This window comes from Mus caroli, chromosome 10 (genome assembly GCF_900094665.2).
Source record: "Mus caroli chromosome 10, CAROLI_EIJ_v1.1, whole genome shotgun sequence".
NCBI lineage: Eukaryota > Metazoa > Chordata > Mammalia > Rodentia > Muridae > Mus > Mus caroli.
In genome coordinates this window covers 64,114,473-64,134,148 of record NC_034579.1, presented here as the reverse complement: position 1 = coordinate 64,134,148, position 19,676 = coordinate 64,114,473, and the positions used below count along the sequence as shown (strand labels likewise).

At 43.4% G+C, this 19,676-nt stretch overlaps 1 protein-coding gene across 19 annotated transcripts in view; it reads right to left on the bottom strand.

Moving 5' to 3' along the window:
• Ank3 (ankyrin 3) overlaps nucleotides 1-19,676 on the bottom strand; it is a 620,582-nt gene that overhangs the window by 43,190 nt on the left and 557,716 nt on the right. For 11 of the 19 annotated variants that reach the window (XM_029482226.1, XM_029482228.1, XM_029482229.1 and 8 more), the window contains 7 exons: nucleotides 9,557-9,768; nucleotides 7,197-7,404; nucleotides 5,642-5,738; nucleotides 4,768-4,996; nucleotides 4,029-4,154; nucleotides 3,084-3,206; nucleotides 1,271-1,352 (listed from right to left, as the gene is read on the bottom strand). In XM_029482226.1, coding sequence (XP_029338086.1) covers nucleotides 1,271-1,352; nucleotides 3,084-3,206; nucleotides 4,029-4,154; nucleotides 4,768-4,996; nucleotides 5,642-5,738; nucleotides 7,197-7,404; nucleotides 9,557-9,768 — 1,077 coding nt within the window. Of the gene's footprint in view, nucleotides 1-1,270; nucleotides 1,353-2,610; nucleotides 2,638-3,083; nucleotides 3,207-4,028; nucleotides 4,155-4,767; nucleotides 4,997-5,641; nucleotides 5,739-7,196; nucleotides 7,405-9,556; nucleotides 9,769-19,676 lie in introns of all 19 variants that reach the window. The other 8 variants (XM_029482220.1, XM_029482223.1, XM_029482221.1 and 5 more) reach the window with 1 other exon arrangement.

Here is a 19,676-nt window from a genome sequence, read left to right as displayed (position 1 = left end):
CCAAAGCCAAGAATGCCATCCTAGGGACTCCCAACAACTATCTTGTGAGGGTCTCAAAAAGAAAAACTATAGCCCAGAGTTACACCCAATTGACTTGACTGAAAAACCAACGAGCTACAGGGAAGGTCCACTTCCCTGTTCTCTATCACAATGAGTTTCCAACTGCTGCTTCTGGAAGAAAAGAGCTGTGTCTGCTGGGGTGGAAAACTTAGGTCTGAGGGACTATTCAAGAAAACAATAGGCTTTCTACCTATGTTTCTCTTGTTTCTCTTCTATTCCACATTTTGAATCTGAATACAAAAACTTCCCTTACAAACTTCAGAGTCAAATGTACTGTGACACATGGTGGAGCCATTTCCTTCTGTGTCATATGCACGCTGCCCACAGAACCCAGAAGAAGAAGAGGGAGAAGCCAACACTATGACTCCTACTGTTCCATCCCTGAGCCTCTGGGAACATAAGTGTGAATATCTAGGAGTCAGTGATCCACGACAAAGTATTTTCATCTCAATATGATGACCATAGGTTGCATACTGCAACCACAAGGGAGGAAGTGGTAGAGAAAGACAGTGTGACCAAATTGACTTATAACCGCTGTGCCAGTCAGTTACGAGCCCTTGAGAGCCAGTTACGAGTAAATTCAACCACTAGGACCAAGGAACTTTCCCAGCCTAGCCCAACAACAGCCTTAGAAATGAGATTTTCAACAGAAGGCAGGAGAGTTGGGAAGTGAGGTAGAAGGCCATAAACTAGTGTTACCCTCAGAAGATAGAACATGAGCCTCACAGGAGGAGGATGCCATGGTCCAGGTCTAGTAAGAGAACAGATGACAAAAGAACCTAGCCGTCACCTGTGCCACCACAAATATACAGAAGTAAATACGCACCTTCCCTTTCAAGCATGCATTCAAAAGAACACCAGTATTTATCTGTGAGCATATTAACAATCGCCAAAGTCAAAGCAAGGCTTTCAAAGTGGGAAAAAAAAATACAAGACAAAACCATTTATAAATACAAGAGTTCATGACTAACTTCAAGAACAGAAATTCACTTGCAGCTTTGACTTGGGGGATCTGGACCTATGATGCACGGCACGTTAAATTTCATAACGGGCTTATGAAATTTCTCTGTAGGCAATTGGTTCAGGGTATCTTGTTTGTTTGTTTGTTTGTTTTTCCCCCAAATGACACCAGAATTTAGCATATATAGAAAAAATGTCTCTTCTTCTGATAAAAATCGACATAGATTAGTGGACGTGTCAGGAAACTCACTCATGCTGGGTTCAGTCAAGTAGCTGTAGCGCTTACGTAAAGCTAAGGAAGCAAAGCTCTGGCGTCTGTCTGCCTTCTCAGCCTGAAAGAGAAGAGAAGACACCGTTTCCACCTTCTCCACGACACCTCGAACCCTGAAACATTTCCCTGGATGGGATGGTCATGGCTGGCTCAGCCTTAGGCACTCCGTTTCCCCTGGGGATTCTACAAGCCCCGCCCTGAACTCTCAACCACATGACTGTGCCTCAGCAGATAAAGGCACACCCACACAGCAGACTACAGAGGACTACAAAGGGTGAATGGTGAGCGTCCTCTCCTCCCCCGGTTCGTTATCTTGAAAACACACACACATATCACAGAGCACGCTCACTACAAGGTACAGAAAGCATCATTCCGATAGCCATCGTGGGTACTGGTGACAGGCACGTAGCAGAGATGAGGAGCCCCAAAACAGGTGGATGGCCTTGCTGGCCGTTGTGAGCGTTATTATTGGGACATGGGCTTTTAAAAAATCTGAATATCAATAGCTTACAGGAATACATGGAGATAACAGGAAAATCTCTTACAAAACTGAACAATGGTACTGTTTTAAAGAAAATGGCCAAGACGGGGCTGGATCCATGGGGCAGAGGTTAAGTGGGCATACTGATCTTGCAAAGGACCTGAGGTTGGGTCCGACACCCACATCCATCAGCTTACAATCTCCTCTGTGTGTGTGTGTGTGTGTGTGTGTGTGTGTGTGTGTGAGAGATATCCTCTCCTGGCTTCCACAGGCACTGTACTCGTGTCCGCACACCCACACATAAACACATATACACATAATTTTAAAAAGAAAATCCTTTTCTTAAAAAGGGCCAAGATAAATTCTTTAGTTGGACTGGCAAAATGTCTATCTGCAGTTGGTTAGAAAATATTTTTACATACATAAGACATAGTTGATTTGTACAACGCAATCCCATATGATAACCAAGGTCTTGAGTTACAAGTGACAGCATAACAGCCAGATGGCAGTGGGCAGTGAAATATGCCCCAGGAAACTTAATATTAAGTTGGTGCATGGCAATCTGTCATGTTTAAAAATGCTTTAGTGGTTCCAGGTCTTTTTACTGGCTATCATTATTTTATTATTATTATTTTTTGCAGAATGCGCTGAAGCACCCCTACATGCACAGCGAGGAAGAGTGAGCCACATTAAAGAAAGCTAACTCTGCCTCAGGATCGGCTAAGATGCACAAGATCATTTAGGCTGTTCCCACACCTGAGCCCGCTGCAAGCTTTTCCGCGCATATCCGACATCTAGTCTACCTCGGATAGAATAAGAGCAGAAGTGTTCAAATTACCTCGTCATCTTGATCTGACTCTGTCTCCTTTTGGTCCCAAGATGCATTGCAGAGACAAGGAATATTATAATGGACAGCAGGGAAAACAGTGTCAGGATATGAGAAGGACTGAGTAGGAGCACACAAGGCAAGCTGATTTAGAGAGCAAAGCAAAGCAAGAGAAGCCAATAAAAACAGCATCTCGGACCATACACCCAAGGCAGATTAATGCGTGACAATCATTCGGAAGCATAAAGATCTACGGACTACCAGCGGAAGCAATCCACAGAGAATGCCATCATACAGACTCGTAGGAACAGGACACCATAGCAACAGGACATCAACTACACACAGAGACTAACAGAGACTAACACGACTCGAGTTTCAGGGGCTTTTGGAGTGTCACAAAGCATTCCTTAATTACATACCAACGGCCCACTGCCCCGAGACCAGGGGTAGGGGAAAAGTGGAAACAAACCAGTTTTAAAAGATACCTTTTTATGAGCCGGCAGAGTAATATTTAAGTTGCAAACAGCCGTTTGGGGTAATCCCTTTGTTGTCTTTGGCTCCTTCAGGAAAGACAGGCGGCCGCAGGGCTCTTGGCTGGTGTCTCTGATCTAAAAGGATTTGGATAACTGATGATTACACAAAGAGACTGGTTCTCGTCCATGCAAGGTTTGTTTTATTGAGAGCTCATAGAGGGGGAAGGATGGTAACCCAGGATGAACCCAGGCTCAGCTCGTGGTTTAACCAATAGGATGGCCACTCGCTTGTCTCATATGATAAGCCATTCTGGGCTATGTGTATTTTCTGTGTTCCTACTAATTTAACTTCTCAGAGTTTCAGTGTTTGAAACACTGAACCGCAAAAGATGGGGAAGAGGGCCTGAGAAATCCAAGGTAACTAAACATGGTCCATCCTGCTCTGGGTTGTTTTATTTTATGAACACTTCCCTAAAAATAATTATTACATTTAGGCATATTCTGAGACAGGGCCTCACTATATAGACTTGGATTGGCCCGGAACTCACTATGTAGAGCAGGCTGGCACCAAGCTCACAAAGAACCATCTGCCTCTGCCTCTGCCTCCTTGAGTGTTGGCATAAAAGGCATATGCTACTATGCTGGGTTCCATTTCCTTAAATTTAAACAATACATATATGTATGTGTGTGTATATAAGTGTATAATGTATACTGTATAAATGTATGTATGTAAATATATGTGTGTACATATATGTATGATTCATATATATTCATGAATGTCCCTTTACCAATGATAAAGCTTCACCAGCTTGAAAATTCACCCTGTTGGAATTAGAACAGAATCTGACCTTGTTCTCTAAGTCGTATTTGGTCAAATTAAATACATCGTTTTTAAAAAGTTGACTCTCTTGGGACTTTTAAAAGGTAAACATACAGAGTCTATGTTAGATGATTTACCTTGATGGAAAATGGCAGTCTGTTTTCTTTGAAAGAATAAAAGTTAAAAACAAGCTGCTGTCCTCCTTTGGTCAGAGGGGCCAGGTTTCCATAGCAATCAACGTAGATGGGCTTCCCTTCCAGCACCTTCCAGAGGAAAAGAAACATACAATTGAATGTTAACTTGACCTAGAGAAAAAACTGAGGGTTTGAAGTCAAATAGCATTAAAAGTCTGACATGTCATTATGAGAAATTTACATTTTACATCTGTGGGGTTGTTTGCGATGAAAATACGTCTGAGAATGTACAATCCGGCAGCCATAATTAGTAGCTATTATTACAAACATGTTTACAACAGGGTTACGTTTCTCTTCCAACAATTTTGAGCATGTCAGAGAAAATTCCTGACAATGCTTCCTTCCATAGACTGAGATCTTTCTTTTTTGGCTATCCAATACTCACATGATCTCTGGGTCTGGAAAAGGGAAATTATGGTCCCGTGTAGGGAACCACAAAAATAAAAGCATTCAGACAGCTATAGAACAGTGGAGAGTAGTTTAGATTCACTACCATGACCTCCTAATCAGCTGAGGTGAATCCAGCGCGTTTAAATAGTTTGAGGATGAACCCATTTCTGAGTTTTAAGAGAAGACATGAATGTCCTTGACATTTCTGTACAACGTGTGCTGCCGCAGCCCCCAGGTCAGCCCATCTCTGGGGATTGCGCTGACAGATGCCCATTCTTGTAGCCCAGGTTACCTCAATGTCTTTGCTTCTGGCAACCTCCTCGAAGTTCTCCTGCTGCTCCAGGGTTTTGTCCACCCTGTCGTCTGTCATACAGAAGCACCTCAGCGAGGACTCCACCGGGTCGTTTGTTTTGGCAAACACAACGAACTTGGCCATGTAGGGAACGCATATCAGCTCTCTGTACAGCTGGGAGGCTAGCCCTACGGTCTCTAACACCTGATGGCAGTCTGCCAGCCAGAATCTGAGGAAAAGAAAACAACACACAAAGTGTAAAAATTAAAAAACAAACAAAACAAGACAAAACCCAACAATGACAAAAGTCCAAAAATAAACCCCAAAGATCTTACAGTGAAGAATATCAGGGGCTGGGAATGTGAGCCCCCGGTAGAGCAAATGGTTTTTTTAGCATGTTTATCCCCAACATCAAAAAATAATCAAATCATGGAATAAGATGAAAAATATCAAAGTCTAATGGAGCCTAAATTGAGCATTATAAAATTGCTCATTTAAATGGCAAAGATACTTGGTCTGTGTCTAGAAAAAGGCAGTTTATTTCTCAATAATAACTTTTCTAAATAAACATTAAGAATCTTCTATCCTCTCCTATAAATTTAAATATATATTAAATATATATAATATTTATATACAAATATATTTATATATAAAAATAGATAAGATAAAATATTTTAAGTATATAAAAACTTAAATTATATATATGTTGATATATATGACATATAATTATATATGGTATATAATTATATCTATGATGTATAAATTATAAATAAGTGTGTGTGTGTATGTGTGTATTGAAAAGCAACATTTTTTTTCACTTCCCAAAAAGTGAGAAACGAATTGTATGGTCCTCCTGGAACTTCCACTCGCATACCTGGCAGAGACGTTGGTTGTGAAAGACACACAGTCCTTTATGAACGTCAGAGGGGTTGTTCCTGTGATGTCTTCCCATTGAGCTGGTGAGGTGCCTCCTGGGGACAGCACAGACAGGGTGACTTTATCACAAAGTGGTTCCCCGCAGACTAACTGCCCATCAGTCACCAGGCTGTTCTTCGGGCAGCCACTAACTGGCCAGCTACAGCGCTAACGGTTCTGCAGTGTGGTAAAGGAGACTGTCTCTGCATTCTGCCACACCCTCTCCTGCCAACTGGGGGTTCACTGGAATCCACAAATACATGTATTGTTTTCTCTTGGTCGGGATCACAAGGGATGGTTTGAATTTGGGGTACTTTGTTAAGTGTATCACCGTTCCAGTGTGTCACTGTAAAGACTCAGGAGCTTCAGGTGTGTGTGTATTCATGGATGTATATGGGTGTGAGCGCGTGACTTGCAGGCCAGATATAGACATTGGGTGTCTTGCTTCATGGTCTACATTAGATTTTAAACAATGACTACCTCTGAATTAGGAGCTCACTGCTTCAACTAGGCTGGTCCACGGTGAGCTCAGAGATCTGCCTGCCTTTCTTCCTGACCCCCAGTGCTGGAATTATAGACAAGTGGGTGGTGGGGATCATATTTACACAGCAGGTACTTCACCAACTGAACCATCTCCTTAGTCTCTCAAATTGTTCACCCCCCTACCCCCTACCTCTCTCTCTCTGTTTCTTAAGTGTGGTAGGGAATTATCAAGTTTAAGAAGCCGTTCATTTTATCCCTGGCCACAGTACCACTTTTCCAGGATTGACGGAGGACCTGGACATTAGAGAGTAAGTCTAGGAAGATGAAAACGTCACTTTGTTCATCTTTGAGGTGAGCTCAGTGACCAACCAGGAAGGTCTGCATTCTAAAGTTCTGTTTGCATTTGTGTGTATGTTGTATGTGTGTTGTGGGGTGTGTGTGTGTGTGTAGGTAGGTAGGTCAGAACTCGTTGGACTCAGTTCTACTATGCGGGTTCTGGGTACTGAACTCAGGTTTCTCAGATTTGTCCACAGGGGCCTTTGACGTGCTGAGCCATGAGGTTTGGATTGTAGTTACTCCACAGAAAATGTGTTCCAAGGCTTGCTCACGTAGTATATATACTGTGTGGTACTGGTGAGCATGCCTGCGTGACACCCAAGGCATCCTCAACCCTTCCCAACCGTTCAGACCCTGGAGGATCTTCCACCAAAAGCTCATTCATTTCCCTTGACCAAGGGCTGCTGTTGGATCAATTTACCTCTGTCATGGTTGCCAGGACATTTCCCTAAGCATAAGCACTCCAGTTGAGTCAATACCACCTCAATGATCCTAAAAGGGATGGGCTGCCACTACTACACAAATATCAGAAACATCCCTGAGCTTCAAATATACCAGGAGTCCGGGTTCCTAATAGAAATCCTTCCTGGGATAAGCAAGGAGAGGATGGAAGAAAATACAGGACTCCTTCCTCTTTCTCTCCTCTCAGCATCTCTGCACAGGCAGACAGGAATCACCTCAGGGAAGAACCGAACCTGTGATGCTGCAGAGGAGCCGCAGGTTGGGCGTGGCATCCCCCTTGTACCCATTGGACACGCCTTCTCCCGAGGGCGGGGGCACCGGAATGGTCATGGTGATGGGCTTATGGAACTTCCTCCTCCTTGGCTCCACCGTGACAATTGGGCTAAACGTTGCTTTGTTCCCAAGGATTTTTTTCACCGTTTCCTCTGGCACGGGCTGAGCCTACACACAAAAGGGAAAATAAGATACCTTAAATGAAAGTAGACTTTATTGCTATGATTTTATTTTAATCTTTAATTAGAAGATGTAGTTTTTAATTGAGAATGGTGGGAGGCCACCGTGTCTCTCTCCTTACCCATTTTTCTCACTGTGACAGGAAGGTAGGGGAGTGAAAACACAGAGGAGCTTGGGAACCGTTCTCTCAGGGGAACGGATCTTACTGGCTTGCTGGAAAGAGAAGGAGTCAAAATCCAGAGCAGAGAGACCTGGGGTCATGGTTTGTATATGCTCGGCCCAGAGAGTGGCACTATTGGGAGGTGTGGCCTTGTTGGAGTTGGTGTGTCACTGTGGGCGTGGGCTTAAGACCCTCATCCTAGCTGCTTACAAGTGAGTATTTTGCTAGCAGCCTTCTGATGAAGATGTAGAACTCTCAGCTCCTCCAGCACCATGTCTGCCTGGATGCTGCCATGTTCCTGTCTTGATGATAATGAACTGAACCTCTGAACCTGTAAGCCTGCCTCAATTAAATGTTGTCCTTATAAGAGTTGCCTTGGTGTCTGTTCATAGCAGTAAAGCCCTAGCCAAGACACCTTGGTATATGCTAACCCTGTACAGGATCCACTACTATGACTCACAAAATCACCTTGTACAAAAATAAATAAATAAATAAATGAAAAGTGAGACTCTCAGAGGTAAGGACCAATATATAATCCAGAAGGTATGGATTCTAGTCAACCAGGCCCAACCAATTCCACTGAATGTCTTTGGAGTCTGGTATAGTGGCTCAACAGAGTCCGGTGAAGGGAGCATTCAGAGTGTTTTATCAACCGCCCACAGGGTTCCCCCACCCCAATTCCCGTAATGACATTCGGGCCTCACAATGAAAAGCTGATGTTCAGATCAACTTTTAGTGACCGTATTTTAATTACTACATTATCAATAAAATGATCATTTCATTGCTTTCAGTTTATCCTATTCAATAAAGGGGGTGGGGGGAAGCATCAAAGACTAAACAAACTGAAACGAGTGAATGTGAGAGAGATTGTTTTTGCTAAGATTTCCAGTCCAGCATTTATGAAGTACTTAAGTACAACTGTGAACGCTTGCAGGTTTCTGGGCAGAGCCACATGTTATAGACCAAACTCCAGTATACTGCCTCATGCACAAAGACCAAGAACTCATGATGAGAGGGGCATCCTCTAAAAGAAAACCAACAGAGACTATGCATGTGTGTGCTCGTATGCACTTGTATGCAGAGGCCAGAGATCCTCAAGCACCTTCCTTAAGAGCTCTCCACCTTCTTTTCAGAGAGGAGGTCTTTCACAGAATCTGGAGCTGTCAGCTTGTCAAGACTGCCTGGGCTCATCCTGTGTCTTCTCTTCCCCCATACCCAGGGCATGCCACCACCATACCTTGCTTTTAAAAAAATGTCTGGTGGATAGCTCTGGGACTAATTATATTTGATGTTGATTTCATCAACATTTGATGTGGTTTCGAACAAGGAGTGAGTCAGCACTCAGGTGATTTCCTGTAAACCTGCTTCCCACCTTAATAAAGGAGAGCTGACGATTGGGCAGCTAAAAGGGAAGGTGGAGAGAGAGAAGAAGGAGAGAATGGAAGAGAGAGAGAGAGAAGACTCAGAGGAGGAAGAAGAAGAAAAAGCGGAGCAGAAGCACATAGCCTGGAGAAACTGCAAGTTCTAAGGGGGTCTCATAAGTTGTGGAAGGTGGTAGTGTAGCAGTAGATCTGCCCAATCTAGGCACACAGCATGTATTCATATTAACTGAGTTGTGTTGTCATTGCTGGGACATATTTGGGATGGAGAGAATTACTGCAACAAAAATGGGAGCAGGGGATCAAACTCAAAGTTCTCATGCTTGCTCAGAAAGTGTTCCCGAATGGCCGTCTCCCCTGCCCCAACTGAGACTTTTAAACAGAAGATTGTTAAAACACAGAACTCCGTTTGGCCGGCCAGTAAGCTGACTTGACACTGAACGCTTTCCATTTGAGATAAGTCAACCTCCCCCACCACCCCTCACCCCAAACAGCCGATTGCTAAGGATGAGTTACTGCGATGTTTCCAGAGTCAGATGTGCAGCCTGTGGGTGTCTACACTCGTAGAGGCCTTAGGAAGTACGCACTGTGGGATCAGTACCTGGAGACCCACACGGATCCTCTTGGTTAAGGCACCCTCTGGGAAGGAGGCCTGGACAAGGGGCACGGTGGTGCTGCTCAGAATCCCACCCTCAGGACCGATCTGGTTGCTTTCCTGCTTAATCCTGGAAACCACGGCAAAATACTGGGGGAAATCCTTTGTGATAATTCTGCAGATGCGCTTTGTACCCAACTCTTCCGGGCTGTCGAGTTCTAGAAGACAGAAAGAACAAGAAACCATGAGTGCACCTTTGCGCAGAGCACCCTGATACCTACAGGGGTCGGAAACAATTTTATGAGGTGCTGAGGATTGAACCCCGGACTTCATGTATACCCGCCAAGCACTTTGACAGCTGAGCCATACCCCATGCCCCGAAAGGTAATTCTTAAAGTTTGAATTGATACTCTAAAACATGCAAATTGGGGGGTTGGAGAGATGGCTCAGCGGTTAAGAGCACTGACTGCTCTTCTAGAGGTCCTGAGTTCAATTCCAGGCAACTACAGAGTGGTTCACTACCATCTGTAATGGGATCTGATGCTCTCTTCTAGTGTCTGAAGATAGAGATAGTGTACCCACATACATAAAATAAATAAATATTTTTTTAAAAAAACTATACAAATTGAACATAATTTTGAAGTACTATGAGATATTTCAGCTCATCTGTAACTTTTGAAACATACAGCACACCAGTGCTCTGCAGTCACCCACTTCACCATGTGGCATCTCAGCAGAAGGCTTTGCTTCTGTCTACTGTAACTTTGTATCAATGCTTACCCTCTCCTTACTCTCCCTACTCTTCCCACCTCTCCCCTGCCCCTACTACCCATCTTTTGAGCCTCAATGTGGATAAGACTACGTTTCTTTCCTCCCACTCATGTGAGATCACACGATACTTCTCTGTCATGCGTTGTTCAATGCCCATTCTAATCAGATCTCTTTCTATGCTATGGTATATGTATATAAGTATATGTATTATATGTATATAAGTATATGTATTGGGCTGGTGAGATGGCTCAGTGGGTAAGAGCACCCGACTGCTCTTCCGAAGGTCCAGAGTTCAATTCCCAGCAACCACATGGTGGCTCACAACCATCTGTAACGAGATCTGGCGCCCTCTTCTGGAGTGTCTGAAGACAGCTACAGTGTACTTACATATAATAAATAAATCTTTAAAAAAAAAATTAAAAAAAAATAAGTATATGTATTATATGTAAGTATATGTAAGTATACATTATACATGTAACATATAAATATTTGTACCTATAAATATATTTATTATATTGATATGAATATATAGATTATATAATATATAAGATATATAAGTAAATATATTTTTAATGTAGAAAAACTGTAGGGATCATAAAATACAAAACTTTGCAAAGATATTGCAAATCTAATAAATTCCACTGGGAGGAACAGACATCTTTGAACACTGGGACCTTGGTGGACAGCAGTGGAATGCACCCGTGGCTTTGGGAAGCCAGAAGCCTTAGTGAAAGTCTAGGGTGGGGCTGGGGAGATGGCTCAGTGGTTAGAGGTGTTTTCTGCTCTTCTGGAGGGTCCCAGGCGAGTTCCTTACACTCATGCTGGGCAGCTCACAACTACCTGTAACTCTGGGTCTGGAGAGTCTGCCATGGTCATCTGGCCTCTGTGAGCTCCCACATCACACTCATACACACACTCAAACACACACTCACACACACACACACCAAAAGAAAACAAACTTAAATCTAAAAAGAGTCGTGTTGGATGGGGGTACGTTTTTAATTACACCCACTATACACATATGTTTATATGTGTGTGAACACCTGTGGAGCTCAGAGAACAACTGAGGGAGGACGCTCTTTCTTTCTGGGCCCTGGGGAATCAGACTTTGGGTCAGCAGGCTTAGTGACAAGTAGCTTTAACCACTGAGTCATCCTGTTGACCCAAAAGACCCTGCTTTGAAGAATCAGAACCTTATAAGAGAATGTGCGTGTCCTGTCCGTCACAGGCAGGTGTTTACTTGGCAAAGATCCTTTGAGAATGTTATTGATTCCCATGAGGTGGCTCAGCAGGTATCTGATGTCGGAAACCCACAGGGGAAGGATAGAGTCAACTCCTAAAAGTTGTCCTTTAATCACCACACGTGCACCAAAGCACCCCCCAATAATTAAAAATTAAGCAGAATGGGTACTGGCTAGGTTTGTGTCAACTTGACACAGGCTGGAGTTATCACAGAGAAAGGAGCTTCAGTTGGGGAAATGCCTCCATGAGATTCAGCTGTAAGGCATTTTCTCAATTAGTGATCAAGGGGGAAAGGCTCCTTGTGGGTGGTACCATCTCTGGGCTGGTAGTCTTGGGTTCTATAAGAGAGCAGGCTGAGCAAGCCAGGGGAGGCAAGTCAGTAAAGAACATCTCTCCATGGCCTCTGCATCAGCTCCTGCTCCCTGACCTGCTTGAGTTCCAGTCCTGACTTCTTTTAGTGATGAACAGCAGCATGGAAGTGTAAGCTGAATAAACCCTTTCCTCCCCAACTTGCTTCTTGGTCATGATGTTTGTGCAGGAATAGAAACCCTGACTAAGATAAATTGGTACCAGCATAGTGAGGTAGTCCTGTGACAACCTGACCATGTTTTGGGGAGGGCTGTGGTAGGACTTTGGAACTTTGGGCTAGAAGATACATTCGGTGTTAAGAGCTCTGTCAGATGTTGTGTAGGAGCTTTGAAGATAATGTTGAGAACAGTGCAGAAGATGGAGGCGTGGCTTGTGAAATTTCAGAGGGAAAATTAAAGACTCTTTTCAGGGCCATTGCTATTTCGGAGTTTGATTATTCTATGGTTCTGGTTAGCTGTGGCTGAAGAATCAGCTGTGATTAACAAAATACCAGAACTATTAAAGTGAAAACGTTGCATTACTGGGACTATTGATGCTGGTTAGCTAGAGCTAAGAAATTAGTGGGGATTAAGAAGAGACCAGTATCATTAAGGTGACATCTTCTGGGAGCACAGAGACTGTGTTTCAGAGATAGCCAAGGCTGTACCTTGGGCTGTGGCTGGACTTGGTAATGTGTAAGAGCTATCCAGGTGGTACTGGTTCTGAAGGCATGAAGGGATCACGCAGAGCAGCTGAGGCTCGGCACTGTGAAAGGCCATGGAAGATCATTGGTGAAGGTGCAGCCTCAGTTGCAATTGATGGCCCAGAACTGAAGGGGTCATGCAAAGGAGTTGAGGCTTGGCACCATGAGGAGAGCCTATGAGATGCTATTGTTGAAGCCAAGTTACAGTGGAAGACAGTAGCATTTTGGAGATGCCAGGACCATGAGATGACCACCAAGAACAGCAGCAGCAGTGGAGTACAGGCAGCTGAAGCCTAGAAGACAATGCTACAAAGGGCATGGCTGGAGAAGTGACCCAAGCCCTTGGAGGATCCCAGAAGATTGTGAGTTGGATCCCAGACATTGGATGGTTGGAGATTGATTTTTGCTTTTGATTGTGACAGTGCCCTGATATTTTCCCTCTTGAAGGAAGAAACTGTTTTAGTGGAGCCCCACAGTTAAGAGACTTTGAATTTTAAAAGATATTGGACATTTTAAAGTGACTGAACTTTAATATACAAGACTGTGGGACTTTTAAAATTATTTACATCTTGGGGATGAATAAGAAACTAAGGGTTGAGGCTTACTAGTAATGTGTTTGTGTGTCAAGTTGACAAGGGGTCAATTGTACTGGCTGGTTTTGTGTGTCAACTTGACACAGGCTGGAGTTATCACAGAGAAAGGAGCTTCAGTTGGGCAAATGCCTCCATGAGATCCAGCTGTAAGGCATTTTCTCTATTAGTGGTCAAGGGTGGGAGGGCCCATGGTGGGTGGGACCATCCCTGGGCTGATAAGTCTTAGGTTCTCTAAGAGAGCAGGCTGAGCAAGCCAGGAGAAGCAAGCCAGTAAGTAACATCCCTCCATGGCCTCTGCATCAGCTCCTGCTTCCTGACCTGTTTGAGTTCCAGTCCTGACTTCCTTAGGTGATGAACAGCAGCATGGAAGTATAAGCTGAATGAACCCTTTCCTCCCCAACTTGCTTCTTGGCCAGGATGTTTTGTGCAAGAATAGAAACCCTGACTAAGACAGAATGTGACTGGGATTCATATTCAAATGATTTCATCTATTTAAAATGGAATTACTTGGACCTAGAAGGCCTATTTTCTTAGTTTTTTTTTTTCCATAAGCTCATGCAAAACTTCATTGCTTGAAAGATGTGAGTGTGATAGCCACACGCCCATCAACAGGACCTGCCACTGAGCCACAGGCCCACCAACAGGACATGCCACTCAGCCACAAGCGAAACAGTCCTGTTGGTGTGCAGAAAGTTCTGGATTCATTCACCTACCAAGTGTTTACTAAAGGCTCCCCATATACACCCCTTAGTTACTGGGCATGCGCAGGAATTAAAGTTACCACTTAGGTGGAAATTACTCTAATAGAGGGAGTGGGGAGTCAGGGGTAGGATGCAGCAGAAGCAGCAGGAGTCACCAGGCAAAGTCCAGATTGTCCATGCCAATGGCTTTGTCACCATGGGGATCTTTTGTCTCGGTTACCAATTTGTCATTGGGTTGTCCGGCAAAATGGCTCAAGGTGTTCATGAAAAACCTGTGCCTTCTCAGTGTGCTGAAAGACATACTGGACCCACTGGGGAGGTAGGCATGTTTTGGCAGAGTGGTACTAATACACATTTACTGCCATAATGGATGTGTGTGCATGTGTGCCTGCATGTGTGTGTGTGTGTGTGTATGTGTGTGCGCATGTGCGCGTGTATGAGCACATTCCTATGTGTTGGGTACATGTGCACACACTGGTAAAGATTTAATGTAGAAACTGCTGTAGCACATCCTAGGATCTAATGGCTATCTGATGTTTTGTGCAATGGAGGCGACCTGGTCACAATTCTATTGCATCATCTTTGAAGGCATTAAAGCCATCGAAGTGGAATGTGTGCATGTATCATTCAATTATAGCAAACGCATGCTGAAAGGAAAGCTCATCTTTGTTTCTTTGTTCTTCTAGTTTTATTTGTCTTTTCTGTTTGTCTTGTTTTGTTATTTTTGAGACAGGATCTCTTTGCACAGCTCTGGCTGTCCTGGAACTCACTATATAGACAAAGCTGGTTTGAACTCACAGAGATCTGCCTGTCTCTACTTCCCAAGTGCTGGGGAGGGGGTGGGGGTGGGAGTGGGGATTAAAGGAATGTACCACCATGCCCAGCTGTTTGCTGTCTTGAGACAGGATCTCATCTAGTCTAGTCTGGTCTTGAATTTCTATACAGCCAAGAAGAGTCTGGAACTCCTGAGCTCTCTTCATCGGCTTTCTACATGCTGAGAGAGATTATTAGTGTGAGACACCAAACAGAACAAGAGGCTGGTTTTTAATCCATGTTCAATGAAGGTTCCAGAAACTCAGGGTCCTGCAGCTTCTGACATTTTAGGGGTGTGGTAGAACCTTTGGAGCCCTGTCTTGTACTCCCCTTACTTTAAAGCTTTCAGCAGATCTTCTGGCCCCATTAAAATCTGCATGACAATTAACCATCAACATGCATATTAACAGATGATTTGCAGATAAGCCTCAGCTTAGAGAAACACCGGATTCGGTCATGGCATGAACTGTCATGCACTGCTGCAGACAAGTAGGAATATTCAGGGCCCCTAGGCGCCATCTCTCAATAGGATCACATACACAGCCTTGAGTACTCTGATTTCCAGGCCACAGCAGAAGAGAGTAGAAACAAGATCTTTCCAAGTTCCTTCGTAACCAGGTCATATCCTGTTTGTGTGTTTAAAATGGGTGCCATATTTCCCTTGAGAATCAAAAGGGATCAACAAGTCAAGAGAAATGCAAAAACAAAACAAAACAAAACACAAGACTAGTGATATAGTGGGCTAGAAAAGGATTGCTAAGGGCAGCCACTAAAAGAAAGGCTTCTAAATGCTAAGACATTGCAGCGAAAGGTAAAGGATGGGTGGGTCCCAGGAGTGAGCCTGGGGAGGTGGGAAGAGCAAGTACCAGCCATGCATAACACTGCGGAATTCTTAGCTCTAGCTCTTCCTCAGCAGCTACAGGATAAAAAGTAACGAAGTCTGATGTATCGGTCTATAGAATAACATTACCTTCTAGCAAGTGACTGACCACATTTTCACATGATCATGTGGGTGCATAGCCATGCAATGCGGGTAAAAAGAAATAGGGAGGGAGGAGGAGAACTGTAAGCTGTGCTACATAGAATGTTTGGAGGGCAGCAGGAGGCTGGAGAGACGGCTCTGGTCAAGAGCATCTGCTGCTCCTGCAGAGAACCTGGGCTCAAAACTACCTATAACTCCAGCTCCATAGTATCTGATGCCCTCTTCTGGGCTCTGTGGGTGTTGTATTAGGTGCAAAACACACACACACACACACACACACACACACACACAAACTTGGGGCTGGAGAGATAGCTCAGTGATGAAGAGCACTGAAGTCCTGAGTTCAATTCCCAGCAACCAGATGGTGGCTCATCTGTAATGGGATCTGATGCCCTCTTCTGGTGTGTCTGAAGGCAGAGGTGATGTCTTTATACATATACATAAACAAATTTATTTAAAAAAACCATAAAAACAGAATGCTTAAAGAGTATTTATAGTCTACTATATGTTACAATAGTAAACATATATATAATATATTATATATATAATATAACTATGATAAATAAAACTACATTTTGCTGGGATTGTTCTTAAGAGGGACAATAAAATGAAGTAGCCAAATGTCTGGAAACACATTCGGCTAACTGCTCGGTGAGTTATTAGGTATGAAGTTGGGAGGGGTGGGGAGGGGAGGACAGATCTAGGAGGAAATGGAGGGAGAAACTGTATGAGAGTCTGGAAGACTTAATTAAAATATTTTATTAAAAGAAAAGAGGGTACTAAAAAACCAGCTGTGGGAGAAACCTACGGGTGGGAATAAAACGAACTCTCATGTTCAACTTCCACAACACCATGGCTTATCGCCACATGGACTGACTGGGTTAGCTCCTCTTGATGCTTTTGACTCTGAAGTTGGTGTGCCCTAAACGTTTGGTTTTCTCCTCACAAAAGATAAACTAACCACTGTGAAATCACATTAAGCTAAGCAATGTCTGGCAATGAAGGGCTGGCATTCAGCAGTTGCTTAAGCAGTAACCAGGAAACTGGGAGTTGATCAACAACGGGAGAAGGGTAAACAAGTAACCGATTTCCTGTCTAGAGAGAAGCCTTTAGATAGCACTTTAAATTCAGGTACAGGGAAGTCGTAGCTGATTGTGTGCTCCTTTAAGAAGTTTTATAAAGAGTTCCGTGTGAGGGCCAGGGAGATGGCTTAGTGGGTGGGTACAAGCTCAATGTCCCAAGTTAAGTCCAAGGAACCCATCGGGTAAGGACAGAACCCACTTCTCAAAGTTGTCCTCTGACCTCGACAGACATACCCAAATTCACACACACACACAATAAATAAATAAATAAATAAATAAATAAATAAATAAATAAATGAATACAAATAAAAAGACTTTAAAATCAAGAGGCCTTAGAGTTTCCAGCTGCTAATCTATGGGGAGGTCTGTTATATCCACGTGTCTATAATTCAAATTATTGTTTGGGGAATGGCCTAGGAGATTTAAGAACTCAGGAGAACATAGAGCCCTTCTCAAAGTTTTCTACGGCAGATATGAAGAGTCCAACAGATGAGTCAGATGACCAGAGAACCACTTATAAGTCTGACAATGCCAACATCTTTTGGGGGAGGGGAGGATGGATTTATATGCATTGAGATATACATTTTTTTTTTTTTTTTTTTAGAAAAGAGAAGTAGAGGGGCTGGAGAGATGGCTCAGTGGTTAAGAGCACTGACTGCTCTTCCAGAGGTCCTGAGTTCAATTCCCAGCAACCACATGGTAGCTCACAACCATCTGTAATGGGATCTGATGCCCTCTTCTGGTGTGTGCCTGAGGACATAGCACTCATAGAAGTAGGAATATAGAACAAGAATCGTTGCTTAGAGATCCGCTGTTGCACAGAGAAGATGTCCAGAAGATAATCCATACCATAAATGTGCTATGTGGATCACACTCAGAGTCATGGAATCCCCAGTACAGTTGATTCCAACCGTCCTAACGCTGAGGGCCCTTTAATACAGTTCCACATGTTAAACTGACCCCTCAACCATAAAATTATTTTTGTTACTTTATAACTACATATATATGTGTGTGTGTGTGTATACATATATATACATACATACATACATACACACATATATGCATGTAAATTTATTTTGTTGCTTTGTAGTTTTGCGACTGTTACGAATTGTAATGTAAATATTTTTGAAGAAAAAGGTTTGCCAAAGGGGTTGAGACTCACAGGTTGAGAACTACTGCCCTGGTATTTGCACAGTTTAAGATGCAAGCACTGTATGTGAACAGCTTATACTCTCAGTTCCACACTGGATACTCTGACTTCACTGTCCTATACTGGGCGGGGCCTGAAAGTCTGCTTCTCTTACTTAGACTGTGTCTGTCTGGTGCCTTTGCCCTCAAGAGCTGCTTGGGACCTGGTTGGTGTGAGTGTGAAGTCTAAGGAGAGAAACACAGAGGCCTCAATGTCCCAGGAATGATGAGGTCCATGCTCAATTTAATTTCTGCTCAATCTACTTAACCATTTCTGAAAACATGGTTTTCAGGAAAATTACTCTGTAATGCCTCTCTTCAGACCTTTAAATGGTTAGCCCTACATTTATGGAGAAAACCAATCAGTACAATCCTATCTCGAAACGGGCTCATGGAAAGTGTCTTCAAGTTACACCATCCCTCACGAGGTGCCTGGCAGAAGCATGACACCCAGGGGCTACAGCTCAGACATGCTGTACTAGGCACACTGGTGCACCACACCCAAAGGTAGCTAATGCTGATTCCCAAGCCTGGGCTAACGCACCACTGTCTGACCCCAGGAACAACATAGCTGAGCTCATTCCTTGGGGTCCCATTTTTATGGTCATAATGTCAAGTTGCTGGCAAATCTATGCACACAGACCATATGGAGGTGGGAAGTATCAGTGTTGGTTTACTTTGGCCCAATTTCCATTTCCCAAGTATCAGATTTCAGAACCTATTTGGGGAATATTTTCCTTTCCTTTTGCTACGCCTCAGTCTTCATTCGGTTGATTTAAAATGCCAGTTTACATTAACAGATTGAAAATAGGTAACTATTTTGTTGTAATTTGTTTGGAGGATTTTAGAAGTAAATTGTTATGTATTCTTTCGGCACTTTTAATGCAATCTTGAGAAACTTTTTCTATTTGGAAAAAAATTGCAGAACCATCACTACCAGATGATTCCAGAAGATGGCGCCGTAGGCCACATGTGTACAATGCAAGGCTCCATTTTTCACTGCTCAACTATGACTGGGCACTTTAAAAATTATCATTTATCTTAAGCTTGATAAAGGTAAGTATTGAAAAGAAGTGCCAGTTTGGAACTTAGAAATTTATTTCTAATATTCTGTTGACACAAATATATTTAGAAGCAGGTAGTCATTTTCTATTTAGTGTTACATTTGTAACCACATTTTAATTTGTATCAGACTCAATACAACTACTTGCAACAACTGGCTACTTCAGGGGATCCTGGTCGTTGAGCTTTCTAAACTGATCTGATTTGTAAGTTAGGGACCCAGGAGGAGGAAGGGGACTTGGAGCCTGTGGTCCCAGATCTGACAAAACTACAAATAACTATTAGGAATGGACTTTGGAGGCACTGAGTTTATTAAGGTTTTTGTTAAAAGTGTGGGATGCTTGCTGGTGGGATGTGTGCCTGTTAATGTTGTTTGCACATCTGCAACACCTTTTCTTCTGCAAAGACCTAGATAAGATAGATCTCTGTCTGCTGCCAGAGATAAAAACTGCGCTGCCGCCTGAAACTTGAGTTGGTAAGGACAGGTTCACTACACCCAGACAGGTCTAGCAGTTTACCTCATCACAGATGAGCTAACATGCCTGCTTAATTGACACAACCACCGATACTCTGGCTCGATTAACAATAAACAATAGGAATAGGGACAGGGGAAAGCAACTGGGTGCAAGCACAGCAACCTG